At 40.6% G+C, this 26,723-nt stretch overlaps 1 protein-coding gene across 1 annotated transcript in view; it reads right to left on the bottom strand.

The window, feature by feature from the left end:
- Nucleotides 1-26,723, bottom strand: part of LOC140910983 (rho GTPase-activating protein 7-like) — a 154,405-nt gene that overhangs the window by 66,740 nt on the left and 60,942 nt on the right. The window contains exons 2-3 of the mRNA XM_073343194.1: nucleotides 12,990-13,139; nucleotides 7,798-7,938 (exon numbers count right to left, since the gene is read on the bottom strand). Of these exons, the coding sequence (XP_073199295.1) occupies nucleotides 7,798-7,938; nucleotides 12,990-13,139 (291 nt within the window). The remainder of the gene's footprint in view (nucleotides 1-7,797; nucleotides 7,939-12,989; nucleotides 13,140-26,723) is intronic.

Here is a 26,723-nt window from a genome sequence, read left to right as displayed (position 1 = left end):
GCTCACATTCAGAGATTTGCCTGGAGACTTTTCACCCACATGTTCTGTGTGATTGTGCACTCCTGACATTTCAGTTTTTCAAAACTATTTCTTTCTTGATGCTCCCGTTGTGAATTTTTAACCCTTGAACATGGTGACACCAGAAGGGCCATGGGCCAGTGAGCTGTTCAACTGGTATGAAAATTTAGTGATACTATGAAATATATATACACACCCTTCTATTGTTCTTGATTGTTTTTATTTTGCCTTTTTGTGATCTTGCCAATCTTTTTTTCTAAAAAGTAACAAAGAGACAGTGACTTCTAAAACAGTTGTTTGATGCCTAAATGCACCTTTTGGAAATTTGGTCCTTTAAACTAATGAGAATTAATAGCACAACAGAAAGCTGTTCATCAAGTTCATCAAAGAATTCCTTGGTTGGGAAAGGATTGGACTTCCTTGGATTTAGCAGAATCATTTAAACTCCATTTCTTGAGGTACAAGGCAACAGTGACAAGCAGCATAACAGTGAAGTCTGGTCTTACAATATACATATCTCTTGGATGCTTATTTTTCATGGAAGAAGCATAAATTTCTTGACAGTTCATGAATTAATATTCATGAATGTTTAAATGTTCATTTACAAAAATGTCTCATTGAATAGGTTTTTGAGCTTTCCTTATCTGTTTTATGAATTTTAATGCTTATTAGTAGCTGAAAGCCAGTGCTGTCACTTGGGTGTAATTTGCAGAGTCACGTGTGTGAAAAAAAGCCAAAAATGGCTTGGAACTTAAATTGGATGGTAACAGATCTTGAAGCCCTGTGATGACTGAACTTGGTTCTAAACAAAAAGAACTCTTAACCATGCTTGTTGCAGTTCCACTGTTTCATACTGACTCAAGAGACATTCTAAGCTTCAGAGTGATGTTTGGGGGTATGATGGGACATGCCTATTGTACCCCACCTCTTCCACAAATACAAACCTCTCTGAGACCTTCTTGCTAGTAAACACTGGCATGTACTTTATTTACATTGTCTCAGTCCATCCACTTATACGAATCAATGCATCTCCTCCTTTGTACTGTGCACCAGCTTTCTTCTGGGACAGGGGCTTGAGGTGTCTCTATTCAGAAAACTCAGGCTCTTCTATTTGCTCTTCTCCTCCTTCTCTCTGTCTCTCCCCCCATTCCTTCTTGAGAACTTCCTTCCTGAGCTCTTTTTAAGCCACTTGCCTGCTAATGGACTAATTAGCTCATTAACCTCCTAACCAGTCTGGGCTAGTAATCAGGCACAGCTCTGAATAATCAGGCCTTCTCTGGGGAACCTAATTGGTACTAATAGTGACCAGAGTGCTGGCTCAATCTCAATCTCTCAGTACTCGGTCACAGGGGACTAGTGGGGTCTTGATTTTAGTAGGGCTTTTGACACAGTCCCACATAACATTCTCATAAGCAAACTAAGGAAATGTGGTCTAGATGAAATTACTAGAAGATGGGTTCATAACTGGTTGAAAGACTGTATTCAAAGAATAGTTATCAATTTGCTCTCAAACTGGGAAGACATATCTAGTGCGGTCCCACAGGGGTCTAGTACTATTCAATGTTTTCATGAATGACTTGGACAATGGAATAGAGTATGCTTATAAAATTTGTGGATGACACCAAGATGGGAGGAGTTGCAAGCACTTTTAAGGACAGGATTAGAATTCAAAACGATCTTGACATATTGGGGAATGGGTCTGAAATCAAGAAGATGAAATTCAGTAAAGACAAGTGCAACGTATTACTACATTTAGGAAGGGGGAAAAATCAAATGCACAAATACAAAGTGGAGAATAATTGGTTAGATAGTAGTACTGCAAAAAAGGATCTGGGGGTTTATAGTGGATCACAAATTGAATATGAGTTAACAATATGATGCAGTTGCAAAAAAGTCTAGTATTCTTGGGTGTATTAACAGGAGTGTCATATGTAAGAAATGAGAGGCAATTGTGCTGCTCGACTTCAGCACTGGTGAGGCCTCAGCTGCAGTATCGTATCCAGGTCTGGGTGCCACATTTTAGAAACATGTAGACAAATTGGAGACAGTTCAGAGAAGAGCAACAAAAATGAGGAAAGGTTGGAAAAAAACTGGGCATGTTTAGTCTTGGGAAAAAAGACTGAGGAGGGACCTGATCATAGTAATCAAATATATTAAGGGCTGTTATAAAGAGCATGGGAATCAATTGTTCTCCACGCCCACTGAAGGTAGAATATGTAGTAATGGGCTTATTCTGCAGCAAAAGATTTAGGTGAGGAAAAATATTTCCAACTATAAGGATAGTTAAACATTGGACTTGGCTTCCAAGGGAGGTTGTGGAATCCTTGTCACTGTAGGTTTTTAAGAACAGCTTAGACAAACACCAGTCAGGGATGGTCCAAGTTTACTTGGTCCTGCCTCAGCACAGCGGGCTGGACTAGATGACCTCTTGATGTCCCTTCCAACACAACAGTTTTATGATTCTATGATAATGTGTGTGGTTGTGTTGAATTGTTGTATGGGCTGTGCTGAGAGAGTTGTGCGGAGTTGTCCAGATGGCAAATGAGGGGTGTGCGCTGTGCTGAGGGGCTGTGTGTGTTTGGGGTTATTGCTGTTTGTGTTGTTATGTGGGTGGTTGTGTTGATTTGTGTCTATGCGGGGTTGTGCTGGGAGATTTGTGTTCAGTTGTGCAAGTGGCATTTGGATATATGGGCTTGGCAGTTAGGCCAAGTAGTCCACCCTATGTACAGTCTTCCTCATACAATGAAATTGCATCTTGCAAATTAGCTGTAAAATCCAGGTGATGATTGAGTTACTTCTGATATCACAATGGGACTCCAGGCATAGCATAGATACATCTCTTACTTTAGCTGTACACAGCACGGATCTAATTTGTAAAGTCAAAACGGCTGAGAATTTAAAAAATGGATAGTAACAGGCTGCAAAACCCAGTGACGATTTAACTTGGTGATATTCTGAACAAAAAGAGCTCTCCTCACTGCTTCCATCACCTCACACTGACTCAGACATTTTAGGTTTCAGAGTGACATTTCTGATATCTTATTATGTAGATTAATGAAGAGTTTGTAAATACTTCATCCAGATAACACAGGCTTAGGCCCTGATCCTGCGAGGAGATCTGTGCAGTAGACCCCTGTGCCTAGTGGGAGCCCTCCTAAAGTCTGTATGTATCTGTGATAAATGATGCGGGGGGAGAGTCTCTCCCTTTTATGGACACTCAACCAGCCAGTTAGCTGTAAAATCCCTCTTGGTAGCAGTCATTTTATACACAGGTGTGGACAATTCAATCAATTTTCTTGAAAATCTTTTATTGATATATCAAGGGAAAACTGTTCTTCTAAACTTTTAAAAGGTTATTCACTTTTGTTTGTTATTAGCAGATTACAGAGTAGAACAAACTAAATTCTACAAATAAAAGCAAATTAAAAACCCATTAAGCCTAGGAATAAACAATCACTTTAAAATCTTTTAAAAACCTGGGTTATCCAAAGTTAAGATCTAAGTCCTCACCATGATATATAAAGTTCTGGTGCACTGATCCCTGCCATCACAGCACTATAGTCACTCTAGCATGGAGGGGCAAGAATATTCCTATAATGATGGTATTTAAATCTGAATGCTATTATTCTACTTGTTCTCTTTCAAGTCACCCAGGCTGAAGTATCACACTGTAATTAAAGCAATGGCAGGAACAGCTTCACCCAACATAGCAACTTGCCATTGAATCAGAAATGGACAGTAATGACAAATAGACATGGGATAAAAACCTCAAACAGATTGTATAGATACATTCTGTCCAAGATAGGGCTATCTACCTCTGACAGGTAACGGAGGGTTCTGCCTTTTATATTTTGGTAACATTTATATAGCTTGCCATGCCAATAACTTTTATTTATTTAAATTGATTGTATCAATCCCTTAAATCATAATATTACACATATAAGTTATAAAATATAACATATCTTAAATTTTTTGCACAGTATTTATGCAACATCCCAGGACAGCCTATACAGTGTGGCTAAAGAAATTAAGAGATTTTTACTTTTTCAATTACTGATCTTGAAAAGATTGTTTTTAACACCTCTGCCAGTGAAAGGGTTTATATCTAACACGTCATAAGGAAGTGCCCATGAAAAGTAAAACTAGCCTTTTTTTCCCCATAGGTCAGTAGATAAGTCAACTTCCACCACTAGGAAATAAACCTAAAAACCAACTTCTGTTTTCAGGTACTCTGTCATAATAAAGCAGATGTAGACCAATGTCTGTACTTGTTATGGGCTTTGGTCTGTCTGAGGTACTTATATGGTCCCCACTGCCAAAGTATCCAAGCACTTCACAATCTCTAATGTATTTTCCCTCACAGCACACTGTTTACAGACAGGAAACTGAGATACAGAGAGGCTAAGTGACTTGCCCAAGGTCACACAGGAAATCTGTGGCAGAGCAGGGTCTTGTACCTAAGTCCTAGGGTACTGCCATAGCCATTGTATTATCCTTCCTCTCCTTATTCTCCCTTTGATGCATTGCTTTGAATATACAGGCTGTCCTTGGTGAAGTCAGTTCCTTGAATGCATTTAAGAGCAGGATTTGTCTCTTATCAAAGAGTGACAATACAATCTGATGTGGTTGATCAACACCCAAATCCCTAGTTCTAATATTTTTAGTAGTTTTATATGCTTCTAATATATATCATAGTTAAATGTGTTGGTTTCCTCATTTTAGGGGCATAGCAAGACCATAATAGAGTTAAATGTTTAGGTATATTTTATGTTTTATAAACTGAACATAAAATGTATGGGCTATTTTTAGCCATTCCTTTCAGTAACTAATTGTAGCCATACTTTGTTGTTTACACACTGTTAGTAAATAGCAGTACCTACTAAAAATAAATACCTGCAATCCTTAAGGCATTACAATAGTACTACTCCAGAAGGAAATAAATCCTTTTAAATAGTCCCCATTAAAAAGAGTTCACTAAGTTTCCACAGCAGGAAATAAGATATAAAATAAAGCTATTCTCAGCCAGCTACCATAACAAAACAAACTATGACAACATTCACTTCCATAGATAGAACAGCCAGCACGAGCAATTTCACCAGTGATTTCACAGGGGAGACCATCTGCACATAGACATCCCTGGTGACTATTCTGGGAAGGTTCAACCAGCTGGTGTTGGACACATATTTGTTACACACCAATGCCAAATTGTTCCTTTGAGTCATGTACACTTGGCTCTAACTGCTTTCTGTGCAGTTTGGGATGGAGCATGCCAGCTAAGCATCTTGCTAACAGCATCTAGTGATGGATATCCTTGTCAGTGTTTAGATATTAGACTAACACTGGAACCAAAGGTATGCGAGGATGAGAGGCAGTGGATTTCCCCCCCGCTGGGGATTCAAAGAAAGCAGATTTTAAGAACCAGTGATTGCAGGATGAGGGGCAAACCTCTCAGTGAGCTGACAGCTGGTGCAATGGTATGCATCAGCACTATGCTTGCTGGCTGTTAGGGTGCCCAGCTAGCATGTCCTGAAAGTACAAGACCCACAGTGAGAGCATACCTGGTAGAGGTTGGCACTATTGGGGGTTGTACTCCTTCCCACATGGAAAGGGTGGGAGAAAATAATCAGGGACTGGATCCATTGTTTATTTATCTAATCTATCACCATAGTATCTGAGAGTTCTTGGTATGATCGTATTTACTAATCTTCCCAGAAAAAAAATCCCTCAACCCTGGAATGAGATGCAGCATGAAGTTTCAGGAAGAGGAATTTCATTTAGGGAAACTTAGGGAAGGTTTTGAAAATTGAGTTGAATAAATGGAAACTTAGAATCAGTCTTACATATGGAGTGACTGCTGCAACTCTATAAAAGTATATGAAATATATACCTCTATATACACTGTGTTAAAATATTTAAAATTATTTCACAGCAAAAGAAAAAACAGAATCATTGCAAAAAGTATACATTAAAAATGGACATCAAAGAAAAAGAACTACTTAGACACATCCAGCATTAACCCAGAGGCAAAGTCATCAAAGAACAAATGCTTTTAAACGGGGAATTAACATTTCACCATACCTAGCTCCATTGATGTTTATCCCATGGCATCACTGCTGACCAGAAAGCTAGCTGTTCAAAGACCCCCAAATATTAGTACTGAAATCTAAATGAAAAAAATGTTTATTACCTTTGAGAGTCTTTGATGCTTGCTCTTCTCAACAGGGGGATGGTGAAATGGGACATTCAGACTGCATCCTCCCAACAACTGTACTGTGCTCAAGATCTTGTGCTGTGCTTTATGCAATTATTATGCAATTATTCCAAAGTGCAGAACCCTCTATTTGCTATAGCTATGCACTGGTTCAAATAATCAATTACATGGGAATTTATTTTTACACAGTGCAGAATCCTAAATCCACATACATGTTTATTGGAACCTTCATAATTGCAGCAATGAAGAGCCATTAATTATCTTGCTATTACAGCACAGTACACATTGATATACTTATTTTTACACATATAAGTTTGCTGTTTTATACCAGGCTCACTTTTTGTTTCTAGGTTTTGGCCCAAGTTTTCTGCCAGCCGAATTACCTTTGGGTGTAACAGTGGGGAGAAGTGGAAGGGTCTGCCACAAAGTTGGTGAAGGTGCCCAGATTCTCTGGTTGGTTCTGTGCCAGCACTGACAGAGTTTAGAGAAGCCTAGACTTCTCTGGTTGATGAAGTGAGGATTTACCCGGCAGAAGAATCTGAAGAAGTGAGAAGAGCAGAAGGAGCTGGTGCCTTGCTTGAAAGTTTCTGGGGTACATAGGCTTTCTGATAAGTGGAACTGCAACAGCACCTGAATGTGAAAAGATGGGTCCCAACTCTGAGGCCCTTATCCATCTGTCGTCATCTAAATGTAAGTCTGTGCCTTCAGCAGACCCCTGTCACTCTGAGGGGTAGAGAGGAAGAAGACCTCTTGATATCACCACCTCACCATGTTTTGGTGAGAAAGGCAAATAATATTTAACAGGGATTTTGAAAAAAAATCTCTTTTCTGAAATGTCAGTCATCTAAATTACAGGAAATTGCATCAGGTATCTGAGACTAGCCAGGGTACGCTCCCTTAGACTCTCTCATTCTTGTCTGTATATGCATCAGTACAGATTCTCCAGCTAGGGAGAAATGGGGGCAGGGAACACTAAGGATTGCTTTGCACATTGCACACACAAATCATTTCAGATCATTTTATTCTCTGTGAGTCCCCTTCATTCATTTCTCCTTGTTGATGTCCTGTTACTACGAGGTGATGGAACGTTGTACCACCATATAACATTATGACCTGTGATGACAGCCACTCCAATTAGTGAGCTCCCTTGTCTATCTTGAGTTTCTACAAACACTATGTAAACGTATGCTATCACAATCTGAATCGCACAGAAAGATATTCCTTACAGTTGCTGTAAATCTTATCTTCCAAAGTCAAACACTGTGTCTCCATTATGGTTTGTCTTTTTACATGAAAGCCAAACTTGTAACAATTATCAGCACATAGTCCCAGATTAAATACCAAAGCTCTAGTTTATCTAAGAATTCTACGCCACAACGTGCATTTTGAGATGCATCCTGCATTTTAGAAAACATGTTAAGGGAAACCTATGACAACTTCAAAGCTTTCAATACATTGATAGGGACTGTATACTGCTCTACAGCCTGTATGACATGTGGCACATCAACTCTATCCATTCTCTCCAATAATTAGGACATATGATAAGATTAGCATTGTTCTAAACTCACCCCAGCCTTGGGTTTAGCTCCAGAGCCAGCCATTGGACATGGAGATGCTAGGGCACCAGCATGGATATCAGGAGGCAAGTGTGTTTGGGAGTGACTTATTGAGATGACGTCTGCTCCACTTTCCGAGCCAGATTCCAAATCCTGTCACAAATGGTACAAATCTCTTTAGTACATGTTAAAATGGAACTGTTTAATGCAGGGTACTATGTTATTTACACAATATAAATAACACTAAATAACAAAGTGTTTATTTAGGCACATCCAAATATAATATATTTTTAATTCTGTAAGGTAACAGCAAACATCCCCTTGTTCTCTCTCCTTCCTTAGATGTGCACTCATTCACTTTCCTTCTTCTCAGTGAAGGTGGTTTGCATTAGCTGCTGTGCTGAAATTATAAATCACCACTAACATCAAAGCTATTATTCCCCTAAATGGGAGGGTGTAAAGTTAAAAAAAAATCATCTAACAGTTGCAGAAGTCTGGCATTATTTTCTTATGTTTAGTGTTTCCTGTGTATCTTGGGTTTTGCGCCCACCTTCTGTCTCTGGAAGCATTTGCAAGCTCAGTGAACATCTGTAAATCGTTATACAGCTGAGGTGACATCATCATTTAGCAGTTTGTGCAATTCAAAGGCGCAGCTTCTTGTTATTTTGGAGTTATATTAGTATGGGATGCATTTGCCAAATGTAGTCTTTGGTTAAGATGCCTTAACTTTTTAGGCCAGAGGTTATATTCACATTTTAAGAATGTAACAAAAATAGTGTATTAAGGAAATAAACACATCCTTTAAAAAATACCATGTAACATCTAGTTGAGACAATGTAAACATAATAATTGCTTTGGAAATAAGATTCTTATAAAATTTGCACAATACTCACAGGCACCAAGGTTCATAGGAAATCAGTGATAAGATGTAAACAGTATCAGAATAATGCTAATAATCCAGTATTTCATATTTTGTCTCCCTCTAAAGGCTCAGTTAATGCTTTTCATTCTGAAGGCAAGCGTTATCACTAATTATCTTGTAAAATTAGTTACTGTTCTTCTAGACACATATGCGGGTGCGTCAATTTGATAACTATGAGTGAGTGTATCTAAGTGCAGGATCAAGCTTTCAGTCATCTAAGACAAATGGGCTGCACCATATTATACTGCACTTGGGTGTGTATAGTAATGTGTTTCAGGTTAACAGCAGTTTTCCATGCCCCCGCCCTGGATGCCATTTCCAGCTCTCCCTCCCAAGAGTCCATCTCCGATTAATTCTCCTTTTTATCCTTTTTCCAGGGCTCCACCCTCTAGGCCAGCAGCTATCAACCAGGAGTCCGGGGCCCCCTGAGGGGACGCAATCAGGTTTCAGGTGGTCCGCCAAGCAGGGCTGGCCTTAGACTCACTGGGCAGAAAGCTGAAGCCCTGCCACATAGGGCTGAAGCCTAGGGCCCCGAACCCTGCCACCCAAAGCCTGAGCAACTTAGTTTTGTGAGGGCCCCAGTTGCCTTGCTTGCTACCCCCTAATGCCAGCCCTGGCTTTTAATGTATAGAAAAATTGTTGTTGTGGCAGAGGTGGGGCATGGAGTTTCTATAGCATGTAGGGGGGCCTCAGAAAGAAGAAGGTTGAGAACCCCTGCTCTGGGCCATCCACCTAAGATTTCCAGATTTGCTTCTCTCCCATGCCACTTCTGCAGTAGCCCCAAGTCACATCTCCTGTGAGAAGGCTCTCCATCTGTGAGTCCTGCCCCTGTTCACAGAACTTCCCTCCAGGACCAACCTCCTGGGGTCAGCTTCCCACAGACCTCCATTTAGGCTTGCTGCATAAGAGCCTCCCACAGTGTTCCATTCACGCAGGCCTCGCAGTCTGTGAGATCCAGCCTCTATCATTAACCCTCTTGTTCTGGGCTCAGCTTCTCTGAATCAGGCTGGTTCTTCCCTTTGTTCCTAGGGGCCTCTGCGCAAGCCTGCCTGTAACTCAGTAGGGATTCCCCAACTCTGACCAGTCCTCACTAGCAACCTCCTTCACTTTTTGTTCTTCCCAATGGCTTTTTTTCAGCTGTGCTTTACTGCTCCTGTTTCTCTCCTTCCCTTTTCAGGAAACTCTCACCTGCTCTTTTCTGTCTCTCCCAGCCAGCTCTCACCTGCCCCTTTCCTCCTGATTCCCCACTCTCTCAGCCTCTGTCCATTTATATGGCACAGATGCCTACTCCTAAGCCCAATTGGGAAGCAGCTGATGAGTCACAGGTGCCCTGGACCCTGTTCCCTCTTAAAGGGGCCAGCCACCCGGTGACAATGTTGTATGCATTCTGAATTTCATATCTATCATTGCATAATTATTTTCAGGTACCAACAGGTGCACTGCTAGGCCTATAAAGAGCTTGTTACAAGGCCATACTAGAATGAGCACACTTAGCCACCTCTGGAAAGCTCACTAGGTGCTCCCATTGCCTCATGTTCTTTTCTTGGCTAGCAGAAGTATACCATGTCGTCATTTGGGGCTTTCTACATGCTGCCTTCCAACAGGCTCCCCACAACTGTCAGCTGTAGAATTCAAAGCAGGATGATAGATATTATGGATAGCTCATTATCATATCATATATTAAACCCACTATAATGAGAACCCCTGAGACCCATGGAACACTAAGGGCCAGATTCACTTCTATGACATGCAAATTCCAGTCTAAAAGAAATCAGTGAAAGTTACACATGTGATATCTAAGCACTCAAGTTGTCCCTAAAAGATTAAAAGATTAAAATAAAGCAGTTTGAAAAGGTTATGAAGATAAGAAACAACATTGGCCTTAAACAGTTATTCCAGTGACATCTCTGTTCGACATCTGCATGAGGAGCATATATTTAATAGTGGGCTCTTCAGCCTAGCAGAGAAAAATATAACATTATCCAATGGCTGGAAGTTGAAGCTAGACAAATTCAGACTGGAAATAAGGTGTAAATTTTTAACAATGAAGGTCATTAACCATTGGAACAATTTATCAAAGGTCATAATGGATTCTTCCTCACTAACGATTTTTAAATCAAGATTGGATGTTTTTCTGAAACATATGCTCTAGGAATTATTTTTGGGAAATTCAGTGGGCTGTGTTATACAGGAGGTCAGACCACACGATCACAATGGTGCCTTCTGGCCTTGAAATCTATATTGTCAAGACAACACATACTTTATATCTGAAATGAATTAAACATTTTCCTGTTTTCAGAATATTCTAGATAACACTTCTTAATTTCCATCCCTCATCTTTTTCCCCCTCTAAGCAATCCCACTGATACAAGTTTTTATGGAGAACAGGCAGCCTGCCAATAGTTAAGTTTTCAACCAGTTGCCATTATAAAGTCTTAATAGACTGCAACTTTGGCCTGCAAAAGTGGTCTTGCAGAATTCCCTGATTGACTCTGAAAGCAGAGGAGAAAGTTTACGCAAAGTTTGAAGAACATACACCATGCTTTTTTTTCCAGTTACAATGAATTAAAAATTACCTTGATTTGGACTTTTATTTCTGTCTCCTTTTAGCTCAAAAATGACTTATTAATGTCCCTTCAAATTTTCCATACAGTTAAAACTCCTTGAAAATTCATGAGCCAGCTATATTTAAAGGGAACAGAGTGTAATTTTTTTTTTATAGTTTGGGGCCCTATTTCTACACTCACTAATTTAAATGGGAGTTTTGGACTCCACTTTGATTCCATTATTGTTAATGGGATTTTATGCCAGTGTCTGCATGGGGAGTGGGATTGAGCATCATGGGTGAAATTCATCCATGCACAGAGGGAGCCTGCACAAAAGCTCATGTACTGCTTAAACCCACTTTCCTATGGCTTAAGTGGGATTTGAGTGGGTGCATGAACTTTGGGCAGGTCCTTTGCACAGGGATGAATTGCACCTTTGAACATAAGTGAATTTGAGAGTACTTTCTATGCATTTTGAAGATTTGAGTGCAACGTAATTTCAACAAGAGAAATAAAATTAAAAAGAAAAATGACATCAGGAGACACTTAACAGTCAGTCAAAATCTTCAAAATTCTCTCATTCAAACTGAAAACATTTCTATTAAAGATTTCAGAGATATGTAGTAGCTATGTTGTTTTGTGTTGTACTTTCTTTTTCTGTTTGGATTTGGTTTCTTCTAAGAATGAGTTAAAAAATCCCAGGTTGAGTATTTCAATAAGCATTATTATTATTTCAAATAGTGAACATTATGGCGGCCCCTACTGAGAGATAAGCAAATATTTATAATTTGGGGGTATTTCAACATCTCTATATTTTAAGTGGCTTAACTGTAATATGCTGTCAAACTTTTTGCTAAGTAACAGAATACAAACATGAATTGTATTATATTATTAACTACATACTCTTCAACTGGCCACCATGCTAAGATTCAGACAAAAATAGAAAGCTGTTTTTTTCCCTACACATTACTAACTGGATTGTATGGAAATAATGAAGACGACTTTGTTAGAAAAAAGCTTTATTCCAAACACTGGATAAAATGAACATGTTTCTTTAAGATTGCTTATTTTTATTGCAAAATGGCTGCAATAGGGATGGTTCAGATGAGCAGAAAGCCTGCATTATGACATCGCAAAGAAGCCACTTGAAAAGTTGGTCATATTCCTCACATCTACTTGTTTAAACAAATCTTTTAAAATAACAATTTATTCATTAGTTAGTGAACTGCTCTATCCTCTTTCACACTGTTCTCTGCAAAAGACTCTCTAGCTAAATAAAAATTGTGGATTATGCTGGAATATTATTCTAACAGAGGAGGATTTCAAAAGTGGCCCAGAAGTGGCTCCCTGCTGAAAAATTTCTGGACCCCACAACTGGGAACAAAACAAACTGTAACTAATTACATTTTCAACTCTAGCTGTTGCAAATCAAGTGGAATGTGCATATATTCACAGGCTAACATTACTCTGATTCTAACTCCACTTTAATTTTTCTTAGCAATAAGAGGTAATAGAAACAGCCTGACACCTTTTGAATTTTGCTGTTCTCCCATTCTTTCATCTGGGATATTTTCATAATTCTCCCACATATCAGCTCTCTTTTCACAGAAAAGTACAAGCTGCAAGTGCTAGGCTGATCAAAGAAATGAGAGAGACATAGAAAGGAAGAGAAATGAATTAATGAAACAAAATAAATCTAATTTGAATAAAAAGAAAGAGTTAGCAAACAGGCTCACAGGTATATGCCTCCGTTTGTATGTTGGGGTGCTGGATGGTGAAGAGCCTGTACTGAGAGCATTTTCAATATCCTGATCTAGCTGGTCCAGTTTCATAATTAGCAGCACCATGGAGTCCAATCGTGACCGATCTCGATCTTCTCTCATTTCCTGAGGAACAGAACATACAATTACTGAATCTGAAAGGGCACTTCATGGAAAGAATAAAAAGCTCTCTGTTCCCTAATTTGACAAAAAGTCATTGAATAATAGGCAGCAAACTCTCATTTTTTGAGGGAAAAAAGAAAAATGTTTTGTATTATCAATGGGCTGTTCACTCAGAAAAGGTTGACTTACTGCCAGTTAAGCATTTGGTACACATAGTTAATATCTATCTTGTACTGGAATGTGTGAGGAAAGAACATGTACAATACTTTTGACATAAATGCACTGTGGGGATTTCTCCAGTTCAAGAGTAATCTCCTATTCAGAAGGGCTATCTAAACTTATCCTCCTTTCCCAAACCCCTACCCCCACAGTTAATTAGTTTTATTTGAAGTAAGGTTCTCTTTCCTTGTGATGAACAAAGTAAAATATGTACAAATATAAGTGGCATATTTTTGAATGTGTGACAGAAATGGGAAAAAATCCACAGAAACCCATTTTTCAGCTGTCTCTGAAAGTCCTTTGACAGTGGCACCCATTAATGCTGCAGCTGTACCTTAGGGACTTACCAATGCATTTAGAAAACCAATTGTTTGAAGAGTTTTTGTCTTGGCTGTAAAATCTTGCTATACATGAAATCTCCCTGTCCTGTAATAAAATACAGGCTGTATATATAGATGCCTGCACAGGGGACAGGAAACTCCATATGCTTCCCATCCCAGAATCTCTCACACATTCCTTTGTTGGGGGATGGAAAGAGAAGAGTTATAATTCCTCCTTTAAAAGAAGCTTGGAGAGTGAACCCCCAAACCAGCATAGGCACAGACAAACCACACATGAGCCTGGTGCTTCTGTACTTGCTTTGGATTCCAATAACAGGCACCCAAGGGCTGGATTAGGTCCTTAAAATATTATGAAAAATATTATCTGATGATGTTCACGGAAGGTAAAGGAGTTATGGTGCTAAACTCCCCTGTAGCTCTTGGGAAAATAAGCCCTATATATTCTCAACTATTGGAGATGGAGACTAATCAGTGAATGTTTTGTTGGGCATTAAAGAAGCATAAATACAAACCAGCACCCCTGTAGAGTGTTAACTAGTCAATGGGACAGCTGAGTAAGACTTTCATATGAGAAGCAAACCCAGGTTCTTGTTTCAGTTTTTGTTAAATTCTGGCCAGACTTGCTGAAGGGATCCCTGAGCTGTGAGAGCCTCCTGGGGAACATGAGCAGAGTTTAGAGTGAACGTTAAATGTACAGCTTTAGTGGAGAGCCCCATGGCAAGCCATGATAACGGTAGAATTTTACTAAGTTGAACCCTTGCAGCTAAAACTTCTGAGTTTCTTCATTGTAGTTGGTACATTAGGAGACAAATAGTGTCTCCAACCTCCATAGATGCAGAAAGCACTGGAACAGGTCAGGCTTTGCTGCACAGGGAGGCGAGGAGTCCTCCACATACCATGTGGCTCCCCGGCAGCTCCACCATAACATTGTGTGGGTGATTGGGATTGTGCATGACTGGTATTGCTGTGACTAAGCTGATTCACTAGTCAACTCTCCTGCCTAAAGAGGGGAGCACAGTTGCCACAGAAGCAGAACCACCCTATGGGGCCCAGAAAAGCTTGCATCCCACAAGATCCCCTGATTATTTTAAAATACATTTGTATTCCTCTTCCTTGGAATCTTAGCACTGAAAATGTAAACCAATATCAAACAATCATGAAACTCGAAAGGAAAAAGCAAATGAGCTGTATTTCTGCAGCAAGAGGTGAGGAGTGGTGGGGGTTGGGAAAGCATTAATTATCATGCACACACCTAGAGGTTTTACGTACAATGAATCAGTTAGATTTGGAGTTTATCCCAAACAATTCTCTTACAAATTCTCCCCAAAATCCTTAGGCTGGCTTTTCATGAAGTGGATTGATAATGGTGAAGAGGAATCACTTATAATTAAGAGGTGGCAAAGCATTATTATGGTTATAATAAGCCTAATTATTATTATCCAGAAAGGATAATTAGGCTTGATGCAGGGGATGAGGGTTTGGGTCTAGGACCCTTTTCAAAACAAAAATATATTTAGGCCTGTAAGTACTGTATTATTGCAGTACTCCTGTGAATGGGAGTCAGAACAGCATCTTAGATGACAGGTTTCAGAGTAACAGCCATGTTAGTCTGTATTCGCAAAAAGAAAAGGAATACTTGTGGCACCTTAGAGACTAACCAATTTATCTGAGCATAAGCTTTCGTGAGCTACAGCTCACTTCATCGGATGCAATGAATCGGATCCGATGAAGTGAGCTGTAGCTCACGAAAGCTTATGCTCAAATAAATTGGTTAGTCTCTAAGGTGCCACAAGTACTCCTTTTCTTTTTGCATCCTAGATGAGGAGTTTTTCGTTTGTTTGTTTTAAAAACAAGTTTTTAAATACAAACAAGTTTTTCATTTGTTTCTTTTTTTTAAAACAAACAGACTTTTCCATTTGCACTACACTTGAACATGACTGATTGTATATATCTATCATTGCTTTCTGTCTCTTTCACAAAAGCCTAAAAATTATACCAACAAAAATTAAAGTATACCATAAAAAAAAGCTATTCTTGAGTTGGAAATCCATTAAGATAGATGAATCCTCTAATAATATTTATTCAGTGTATGTTTAAACAATTTTAGCCTTGATATTATCCAAGTCTTTTACGGCTTATTTGTCTTCTCCATATCTCCCTCGTGTATATTCTGAGATTTTGTTAGCAACTTGTGATTTTATCTGAAGTTAGCAAGACACCAACTATCCATTTCTTTTCTTTTGAAGTGACAATACTTCCCCTCACCCACCACCCTCCAGATCTTTTCTCAATTTCAAATTATTTTCAAGATGATTGTAATATCCAGTAGCTGTCAGGTATATTACAATTAAAAAAAATGAAGGCTACAAAGTCAAGCTCTCCAAAGTTAGAAGATGCTAGAATTAAGGTTGTCTGTGCATCTTAATTTGGCCCCCTTGTGTGTTTGCATTATGAAGCTGTCTAACTACATGCCATATACTTCTTTTACCACCCGCCACAGGACACCTGCCTTAATCAGTTAAACTAGTGATATGTATTCTAAAGTTTACGTAAGACTTAACATGGTTTTTGTCAGGGAACTTATTTTACAATGTGTCAAAATTCCTCCCTGACTCCAGAAAGAGAACAATTTAGGTCATGATGTATTACAATTTATAGTCCTTTTAAGTTTTATCTTAGCTGGTGTAACCAAAAACAATGTTAAGAATTAAGTATGAGCATATATATCAGAAATATAGGCTAAACACACTGTATTTATCCCCAAACCATCAGATGTTGCAAATACCCCCAAACCAAACATTAGAAGCCTAGGAAATTCAGAGATAAGGTTACACTTAAAAGAAATCCAAACATGCTCAAGTATGAAAAGGCCCCCTAATGCTGCCATGTAGTGAAACCGTGCAATAACCATACAATTATGACTAAGGCATTTCAGTGTGTGGTCCCAGATTACATTAAATTGATTTTTAAAGACACATTTTCTTTTCCCACCACTAAACACTCTATTCTGTGTCACTACAGGGTTACTTATCTGTGCATTTACATAGCTTAATACATTTGGATTTCTTTTAAGTGTAATCTTAATTTTGAATTTCCCGTGTTTACAATGCTTGGGTTTGGGATAACTGCAATAGCCCTTTAATGTATTTTACCATGATATGTGCTCTCAACCTTAATGAAGTTTTCTCCTGGGAATTCCCCTGATTTTTCAAATTTAAAATTCCATACATGAAGAAGTAAACATGAAACCCAAAAGGGAATATTACCCTGGGATATTTTTAAAGACTTGAAAATATTGAATAACTTTTAATATTTTATTTTTACTTTTATATATATATATATATATATATATATATATATATATATATATATATATATATATCCGTCTGCTGTGGAGCAGAACAAATAGGGTTGCCAAATTTCTAATTGCAGAAAACTGAACACCCTTACCCTGCCCCTTTCCTATGAGGCCATGCCCCTGCTCACTCCACCCCCACCTCACATGACTCACTCTCCCTCACCCTCTCGCTCATTTTCACTATGCTGGGGCAGAGGTTGGTGTGGGCTCCAGCTGGGGGTGTGGGCTCTGGGGTTGGGCCAGGGATGAAGGGTTTGGGGTGCAGAAGGGGGTTCTGGCGGGCGGCTGAGGGGTTTGGAGTGTGGGAGGGGGCTCTTGCCTGAGGCAGGGTGTTGGGGAGGGGTATGGGGTGTGGGTTGGGGGTGCAGGCTCCTGGGTGGGACCAGAAATGAGGGGTTCAGGGTGCACAAGGGGGCTCTGGGGTGGGGCAGGGGGCTGGGGTGTGGGAAGGAGTTTGGGGTGTGGGCTCTGGGCAGCGTTTACCTCAGGTGGCTCCTGGGAAGCAGTGACATGTCCTTCTGGTTCCAAGGTTGAGAGGCAGCCAGGGGGCTCTGCGCACTGCCCCCACCTCCAGACACCACTCATGCAGTTCCCATTGTCTGTGGTTCCTGCCCAATGGGAGCTGTGGAGCCAGCGATCAGGCCGAGAGCAACGCATGGAGCCCCTTAGGAGCTGGAGGGACATGCCGGCCACTTCCTAGGAGCCACGAGGAGTCGGGCAGGGAGCCTCTCTGCCCCGCTGTGGTGCCAACCAGACTTTTTATGGCCCAGTCAGCAGTGCTGACTGAAGCCGCCAGGGTCCCATTTCGACCTGGTATTCTGGTCTAAAACCAGACACCAAGCAACTCTTCATAGGGTGACCAGGTGTTCGGTTTTTGACCAGAACACCTGTTTGAAAAGGGACCCTGGTGGCCCCGGTGGTTAAAGGTCCAGTCAGAGGTGCTGCAGCACTAAGGCAGACTAGTCCCTACCTGTCCTGGGGCATTGCTCTGTGCCCTGGAAGCGGCCAGCAGGTCCAGCTCCTACGCATTGGGGCCACGCGGCTCCACTCGCTGTCCCCCTCCTGAGCACTGGCTCCTCACTCCCATTGGCTGGGAACTGGCCAATGGGAGCTGGGGGGCGGTGCTTGTGGGTGAGAGCAGCGTGCATCATGGAGCCTCCTGCCCCCCGCCCCTCATCTAGGAGCCGGACCTGCTGGCCACCTCCGGGGCACAGCATGGAGCCAGGACAGACAGGCTTTCTGCTTTAGAACCATTGCACCGCTGACTAGGAGCCACCTGAGGTAAGCCCATGGCCCCACCCTAGCCCAAACCCCCTGCCCCAGTCCTGAGCCCCCCCAAAGCCCCCTCCTGCACCCCAAACCCCTCATCCCAGCCCACCCCAGAGTCAGTATCCCCTCCTGCACCCCAACCCCCCAGCCCTGATCCCCCCAAACCTGGAGCCCCCTCCAGCACCCCAGAGCCCTCATCCCCACTGCACCTCAACCCGCAGCCCACTCCCACATTCTGAATTCCTCAGCCCAACCCCCAAGCCTGGAGCCCCTTCCTGCACCCCAAACTCCTCATCCCCAGCTGCACCCCAGAGCCTGCACCCCCAGCTGGAGCCCTCACCCCCTCCCACACCCCAACTACCTGCTCCAGCCTGGAGCCCCTTCCTGCCCCCCAAACCCCTCATCCCCAGATGCACCCAAGAGCCCGCACCCCCATTTAGAGCCCTCACCCCCTCCCGCAACCCAACCCCCTGCCCCAGCCCAGTGAAAGTGAGTGAGGTTGGGGGAGAGCGAGCCACTGAGGGAGGGCGAATGTAGTGAGCAGGGGTGGGGCCTTGGGGAAGAGGCGAGGCTAGGGTGTTCAGTTTTGTGCCCATAGAAAGTTGGCAACCCTAAGTACAGAGCAGTCAGAAAATACTAGTCAGTTAAGATGGGTTTGCTACAGCTGCTTTGCTTCACTGGAGCAGAAAGAGACAGCTGAAGTATATACTCCGCTGTGTCCCACATTTCCCCACACACAGATTTCCTCCTTTCTCCTGCACTCCTTGCATTCCCTCTGTGTGTACACATATCCACACACCCCACTTTTGCACTTCCTTATGCATCCCACATTCCTCTGTGCACGCACACACACAAATTTCCCACTCTCTGCCGAAGGCCTGCCCCCCCCCACCTAACTAGTTTACACCTTCCTACCCTTTCTACTGAATAGATTTGGTGCACAGGGAACCTTTTAAAATAAATATTTAGGATTAATGGCAATTTTTGCCTTTAACTTTCATGACGAAGGATTTATACATCAGAAGAGGCTGGTGTATAAAGTCCTCTGCTATTTCCCATTGAAGTTTCCACATGACTAAGATACAGCTGCCCTCAGTTTAGGAATCTTTGAAAATAGACATCCTCACTCCTTTGTTTCTACTGAGAGTGAATTTAGCAGCCATCTTTGTTAAGAGCAGCCTGTGGCCTCAGTCCCACTGAGAACAATAGCAGATGACAGCCATTTTGAAATAGCGCAATTCTTCATGGAATCTCAGTACTAGAATATTTGTCATTCTCGGCAAAGAAAAACCTTTCTGTTATAAATATAATGGGGAAAAAGGCCCATAACTCTGGGGAAAAAAGACTTCAAATGTAGCCTATAAATGAGATTTCAGTGAGTTTTTAACCACAGGGGAATGCTGGAGCATTTGTATTATTCTGTTAAATAAATTCAGATTTAGGAAACAATCTGACACCAAGAGCCAAATTTTTAATGACTCATTTTCAATTAAATTTTAACCCAAACTAATTTACTTGTAAATTCTCAGAAAATTAATTCTGTACCCAAAATCACAATAGTTTTTCTTTAGATATGTCCACACTTTAAGATGGAGGTGTAAATTCCAGCTTGAGGAGACATACTGATGCTACTTCTGATTGAGCTGGCATGCAGCCATGTCAGTGTAAGCAGCAGGAGGACTAACCTGCCCCGAGTACCTGCCTAGCCTGGATGAGTACATACTTTGCACGGCTGAAGCTATGCTCCATTTTTAATGTACTTTTCCCTGGAGCTGGGAATCACACCTCCAGCTCAAAGAGCAGACATATGCTTGGGGTGTGGTGGGGGGGGGGGATGCCTGCTTCACATGCAAAACTCAACACAACCAGGTCAGTGTTACCAACTCTTTCAATTTTATCATGAGTCTCCTGATATTTAGAGCTTTTCTTAAAACTTAGCTGCTGGAATCAAGATATTGCATGAGAATCTCAGCCTTCATTTTAAAAAATAAAATGTTTCTAGTCCTCATGATTGCAGAGAAAACAAAAACAAACAAACAAAGTGAAGTGAGTACACTCTAGAGATTCAAACCTGTAAACAAATAAAAAATAATAAGTATTTTTTTGTAAAACCTCATGATATTTAAGCCAATCTCATTTGGGCAGGGGGCTGCCTCATGCTTTTTGAACACTTGCTATTGGGAATGCTGCAACCTTAATTATAGAACCTTGGGTAGTCCTTCCATAATAATGCTTTAGGTACTGTACATTATAAGGATTTTATACATCCCTCATAAGAATATGGTGTTAGAACCAAGATTCCAGACTAAATGGATGTTTGATTAGTTTTAGTAAGATCATTCTTACTAAATTGTTCTCAAAATTCTCCCAAAGAATATTTCTTTTCAAAACCAATCCACGATGTAGTAAAAAAAAAAGAAAGAAAATGCTACGTATAGGAGAACATCACTAATTTTTATAACGCAATGGGAAACTTACTGTGAGCTGCTGAATATTGAAAATTAGTAAGTGAACAAACGCAATAATAAATGTTAAAAGGATCTTACATCACAAATTGCACTTCATTAATTTCTGTTCATAATTGTAGTTGTGTTTGAATTAAAATATTCCATAAGGTGCTAGTGAAAGTAGAAGATAAATATGAAGTTGTAGAGCTTTTTCACAATTTCTCATCATAAGACCGATCCGTATTTTAAAAATGGCTGTCAGGGAAATCCTGCATTTAAGAAAAAAAAAATTTTTTTAGGGCCAGATTTGTAAACTGTAGAGGCTCACTTGCATATCCAAAAATAATATTTTTACACCACTGTACAAATTGCATGCTTACATTTGTACAACTGAATCTACGAATGGCTAGTTAACCACCATTCGGTGGGCTTGACTGCACAAATCAGACATGTTGAGTCAAAAGTATAAAAAAGTCAAATCCTGTTGGTTTCTGCAATGCTAGATGCTTATGGTTTCATTAAAGAATAGACCTTAGATTTCAGAGGCAGACTTACAGTAGGGATGGAAAGACCAGCTTGCTCACTCAGAAAAGAAAGGGACCTTTTAGGAAAAGAGTTGGCTGAGTTTCTCTGAGTATCTTTGATCTGCAGCCAGTTGGACTGAGCCTAAAATCTTACATTAGTGTTATACATTTCATATGACATTAAATTCCTCATCCTTGTCTTTTGCTGCTAAAAAATATCCTGTTCAAAAATGGAAAGGTATTAAATCTCTTTTCATAAACTGTGAAGGCATTCATCTGAACTGACAGCAAGAGCTCAGGATAATGCAATATATCCTATTTCAAAACTATCTGTTGATTTTTTACAAGCAGTTATATAAATCAGATACATATTTTTTATCTTTTTGCACTGCAATGTACAGCTAAGATAAACTTGGGTAAAAGCCTGAGACTCTCTCACTGAAGATTATATCTCATTCTACTATACTGGGGCCATATTCTTCATCCTTTTAGGAGAGAGGAAATGGTATATGGATTCCAAAGGAGAGCATTTCCACATACTGAGAAAATGATAGCACTGCTTATATTTTCTCCCACATAAAGGACTTCAGGTCCAGATGCTAAAAAAAAATCATAGTATTTTTCTTAAGAATAGCTTGAACCATCTAACTGAACAATATTTAAAACAAATTAGCCATGGAAAATATTTCCCTAATTTATAAACTGAAACCTGAAAGACAAAAACGAACAAGATATTTTTCTGGGAAGTACTGGTTTTAAATGCTCTGTATAGATATTTTGAGTCCCAGACTATTGTTCATCTAATCGAGTAGAGTTTACTGGGCTGTTCTACAACTGTTTCCAAAACGTGTTTTCAATATTCCAGTTAAACTTCTAAGGAGATGATATCTGGGAGAGAAAGAGAAGCATTAGAAAATACTTGATTGAGGTACAACATAGTGAAACCCTTTCAATACAAGATAAAGGGTACAACTGAACAGATTCTCACAGAAACTCTCACAGGACATCTGACCTTAGGAAAAGCCATGCTATTGTATGACTCCCCAGGATACTAACTGAGACATCTAGCCATGTGGATTGTCACTGCCACTGCAGAAGAGCATGGTTTGGATAGTGGCTGTTCCCTCTTCTGCACTCGGAAACCACATGGAGGGTGAACCCCAAAAAGTACCCATTGGTGGTTTTCCTCAGGATTCCAGGAAGGTCTGGGTGGGTGGAATGCACTACCATGGATACAGCATTCCTTTTCCACTTCTGCACCCCTCGGACGGGGTGGGGGGGAGGAGATCTCACCAATTAGGGTACCCTCTGCTGACAGAACCTCTTAAGCTTTATCTGATTTTGTGTTAAAAAACTTACTGACTCACAAATTTGCCAGCCTTTCAATCTTAATGCACAAATCCCTTTGTGGTACCTCCCTTCTTTGAGGGGGTTTTGTCTAAAACTCAGAACAAGTTCACCCTGAATGGGTTTTTTGTTGTTGTTTTTGTGTGTGCACTGACTCAGTCAGTTCTGATTTAGCTATCCTGCACTGTGACCAACCAAGACATTTGTGTCATCACAACTGTGCCAATAAATATGCTATTTTAACAGAGAAACTTTGCAGCCCATGAGATAGAAAATCACTTAAAAAACCCCAGGACAAAACAAAGTATGTTGTGTGACGTTGCACTCCATAATTTTTTATGGAAATATGCTTATGAGTGTAAATATGATGTAACTGGAATATGCTTTATGCAAAAGGTCCCTTGTAAGGTACCATTACAAAGCTTATAATCTACTGAGTGTATTCATCCTATTTGTATGTATGTATCATTCTTGTATCTGAAGCTAGAAATATAAAGTATAACTCGGACGTCCTACTGTAATTATGGAAAGTGTGGGGCATTGATGATGGTTTAAAATCTTGATGCCTCCCATTGACTAGGACAATTGGTTGTAAATGGCTCTGTTTACTTGCAAGCCAAACAGCCTAGGAAGCATGGTGGAATCCATCTTAAACCTGGTTCTTTTCCATTTAGAAGGAGGGGTGGGGATCCAGAGAGACAAAAGATTCCCGCCTTGTGCCAAAGCTATAAAATGGGGTGGAACAGAACAAAGCGGGCTGCCAGTCATGAGAAAATCCCTAGTTACTACCTGAGCTGGAACTAACAAGGACTATACTGGGGAAAGGATTGGGCCCAGACTAGGAAGGAGTCTAGTCTGTGAAAGAAGTTTATTGGAACATCTCTGAGGGTGAGATATTACCTGTATCAGTTTCTTAATGTATTAGGCTTCGACTTGTGTGTTTTTGCTTTATTTTGCTTGGTGACTTACTTTATTCTGTTTGTTATTACTTGGAACCACTTAAATCCTACTTTTTATACTTAATAAAATCACTTTTGTTTATTAATTAACCCACAGTAAGTGATTAATATCTGGGGAGCAAACAGCTGTGCATATCTCTCGATCAGTGTTATAGAGGGAGGACAATTTATGAGTTTACCCTGTATAAGCTTTATACAGAGTAAAATGGATTTATTTGGGGTTTGGACCCCATTGGGAACTGGGTGTCTGGGTGCTGGAGATAGGTGACCCGCTGAGCAGTTTTTGGTTAAAGTCTGCAGCTTTGGGGATGTGGACCAGACCTGGGTCTGTGTTGCAGCAGACTAGCATGTCTGGCTCAACAAGGATTCTGGAGTCCCAAGCTGACAGGGAAAATGTGCTCAGAGGTAGTTCCAGCACATAAGGTGACCATCCCAAGGGGATCTCTGTGACTGAACCCCTTACAAGTTGCTCTTTAGAGAATTCAGTTTTTAGAATCACATTTCAGAGTAACAGCCATGTTAGTCTGTATTCGCAAAAAGAAAAGGAGTACTTGTGGCACCTTAGAGACTAACCAATTTATTTGAGCATGAGCTTTCGTGAGCTACAGCTCACTTCATCGGATGCAACTCATAGAATCACATTGTAATCAGTCAATATTGTGCCAAATGCCCATGACAAACACAATTCTGAGGGATCATTATTACATGGCCACATTGTCTCAGCATGGCATACTGTAGCCAACAGCTACTTATAAACCATAGCACCACTGAAATAGAAAACCAAATCAAGATGGACTGTTTATTAGGTAAGTCCATGTTACTGTGGGCAGACATACATGGAAAAGACTGTGATTACTTCATTGCATTGTACTTACAATACATGAAATACTGATACAGATAAGTGGGACTAACTCATATGACTACAGGATACAAAACAAATACCAAAGTTAATATTGTGATTGATATAGCTTATCTTACACACAAGATAATTATTTTACATTTACAGCACATAACTTTCAACATAATGGATTCTGAAGGACTTTAGAAACTCATTCCACAAACTACAGATGCTGGACCAGATCCTGGCCCTAGTCCCCCCTGCTTTGCCCTACTGTAGCAGGTCCTCTGCACCTCAGTCACCAGTCCTGACTTAGGGGTGTGTCAGAGGCATGGATTTAAAAAGGCATGTGGCAGGCAATCCCCAGATGGTGAAGTGGTTCCTGGAGGCCTATGCATCTCAGAGAAGCTCCTTGCTACCCAAGGATTATTCAAGGGGTTGAAAAGGTGAATAAAGCAAACTTTGCCAACACCCTTCCAAGCTCTGCTTAGCATAGCTTGATGGCAATTGAAAATTCAGAGAGAGCATACTTTATCTTGCCATTTATTCTGCCCTATAAAAAGAGAGCTCATTTTTCACTGTCCCCTTTCTGCCCCTTATTGTTTGTTGATCCCACTCACAATGTCATGCATAAAATCAGTTTGCAATTAATTATGTTGTAGCAGAATTTTATCATTTGTTTGTTCTATAGTACCTACCACTCGTTAGGCTGTGTGTATGAGTAACAGTAACAGCTACAGCTGGTAACAATATTGGGAAAAATGCATTCACCAAAGCTAGCAAATTTCTATCACACTTGGTTCACAGACAATTCACAAAGGAGAAGGGAGGCTAACTTCCTTGAGTATATTGTTTGTTGTAAATTGTTAGCCCATTTCTGGTTGTTCTTATTTTGTTTCTTTTCATAACAGTGGTTGTGACACTTTTCGGCATTACCAGAGGTGTCCAGTACGAATTACTATCACCTGTTCACAGCATGAGACAGCCTTGTCTGTGGCCACCAGGCAGAAAGTCTCAGAACTCTGCCAGCTGCTGGCAGCGCACATGCTCTGCTCCAGGCTCCGCGAGCCTCAGTCCTTTTCTTTGCAGGCTAGCAGTTTACACACCCTTCTTTAGTGCCCAGTCTTTTCCTTTCGGAGTATCCACGCTGTAAACCAATCCTCTGCATCCCAGTTCACCACTTTCCTTAGCACAAAGCACTTAGACATATCTGCAAAAACAACGGGGAGTCCTTGTGGCACCTTAGAGACTAACAAATGTATTTGGGCATAAACTTTCGTGGGCTAGAAGCTTATGCCCAAATAAATTTGTTTGTCTCTAAGGTGCCACAAGAACTCCTCGTTGTTTTTGCTGATACAGGCTAATATGGCTACCACTCTTAGACATATCTGTAATAAAACCAGACTGAAGTTTGTTTAACAGAGCTTGAGATAGAGATTTAAATAAAAGCAAGTATAAGGGATTGGAAACATAAGGTTAAATGCAAAAGAAAAACATGAAATGCAATATAAAGCCTATACTCATTAACAGGTTACTTTCCTATCTAATAAGGCATTTCTCCCTCAATCGTCAATCACTACAGCACTTGTCCAGTTCAGAAAGCTGGGATCCACCTTTCATGAGACACCCCCGCTAGCATGTAATGGATAACAACCTGTGCCATTATTTATGCTCTAATATTGTTACAGGCCACTGTCTGTTAGCCCAGAGAGCCCCTTCTTCAGAGAACTCTTCTGTGGTTCATTTGTCTTTGTAAAGGCACGCGTCTCCAGCTGGTTCAGACAGTAAACAGGTGCTGCCTCCACAGATATCCATTGCTCTGAATGTTGATTGAGCTAGCCCTAAGACCCCACCTTGCCTCAGGTGACAAGGCTCACTTCAACAATTTTGCAGCCAATTTTCCACATTTACATATCTCAGACTATTTGCTGTGCAAACATCTCACAATAACCATGACAGTCAGCTATTTCTTTAGCTTTCAGTAGAAACCACATATGACCTCCTTTATTACTGAGAAGTATTGAGAAGATGATGTAATGCAGAGATAATATACCTGTCTGGCTATGTCTGTCCCAGTGGGCTAATGTTCCTTACTTTTGCAAGCTTGCTGTCTCTGTTTTGTCTTTTGAGAACTGTACTGTACCAAGATTATGAATTTCTTACAGTAGTACATTGTATTATCTTCAGCATTCTGTTGTTGATTGACTATCTATTACACTGCTTTAGCTAAAGCCAGACTAATTTGCGAGGAAAGGTAGTAGCCAGACAATTACAAAATAGTCTGC

The sequence above is a fragment of the Lepidochelys kempii genome, chromosome 4 (genome assembly GCF_965140265.1).
Source record: "Lepidochelys kempii isolate rLepKem1 chromosome 4, rLepKem1.hap2, whole genome shotgun sequence".
NCBI lineage: Eukaryota > Metazoa > Chordata > Testudines > Cheloniidae > Lepidochelys > Lepidochelys kempii.
The sequence above is the reverse complement of the archived record's forward strand: the minus strand, read 5'-3'. Positions and strand labels throughout refer to the sequence as shown.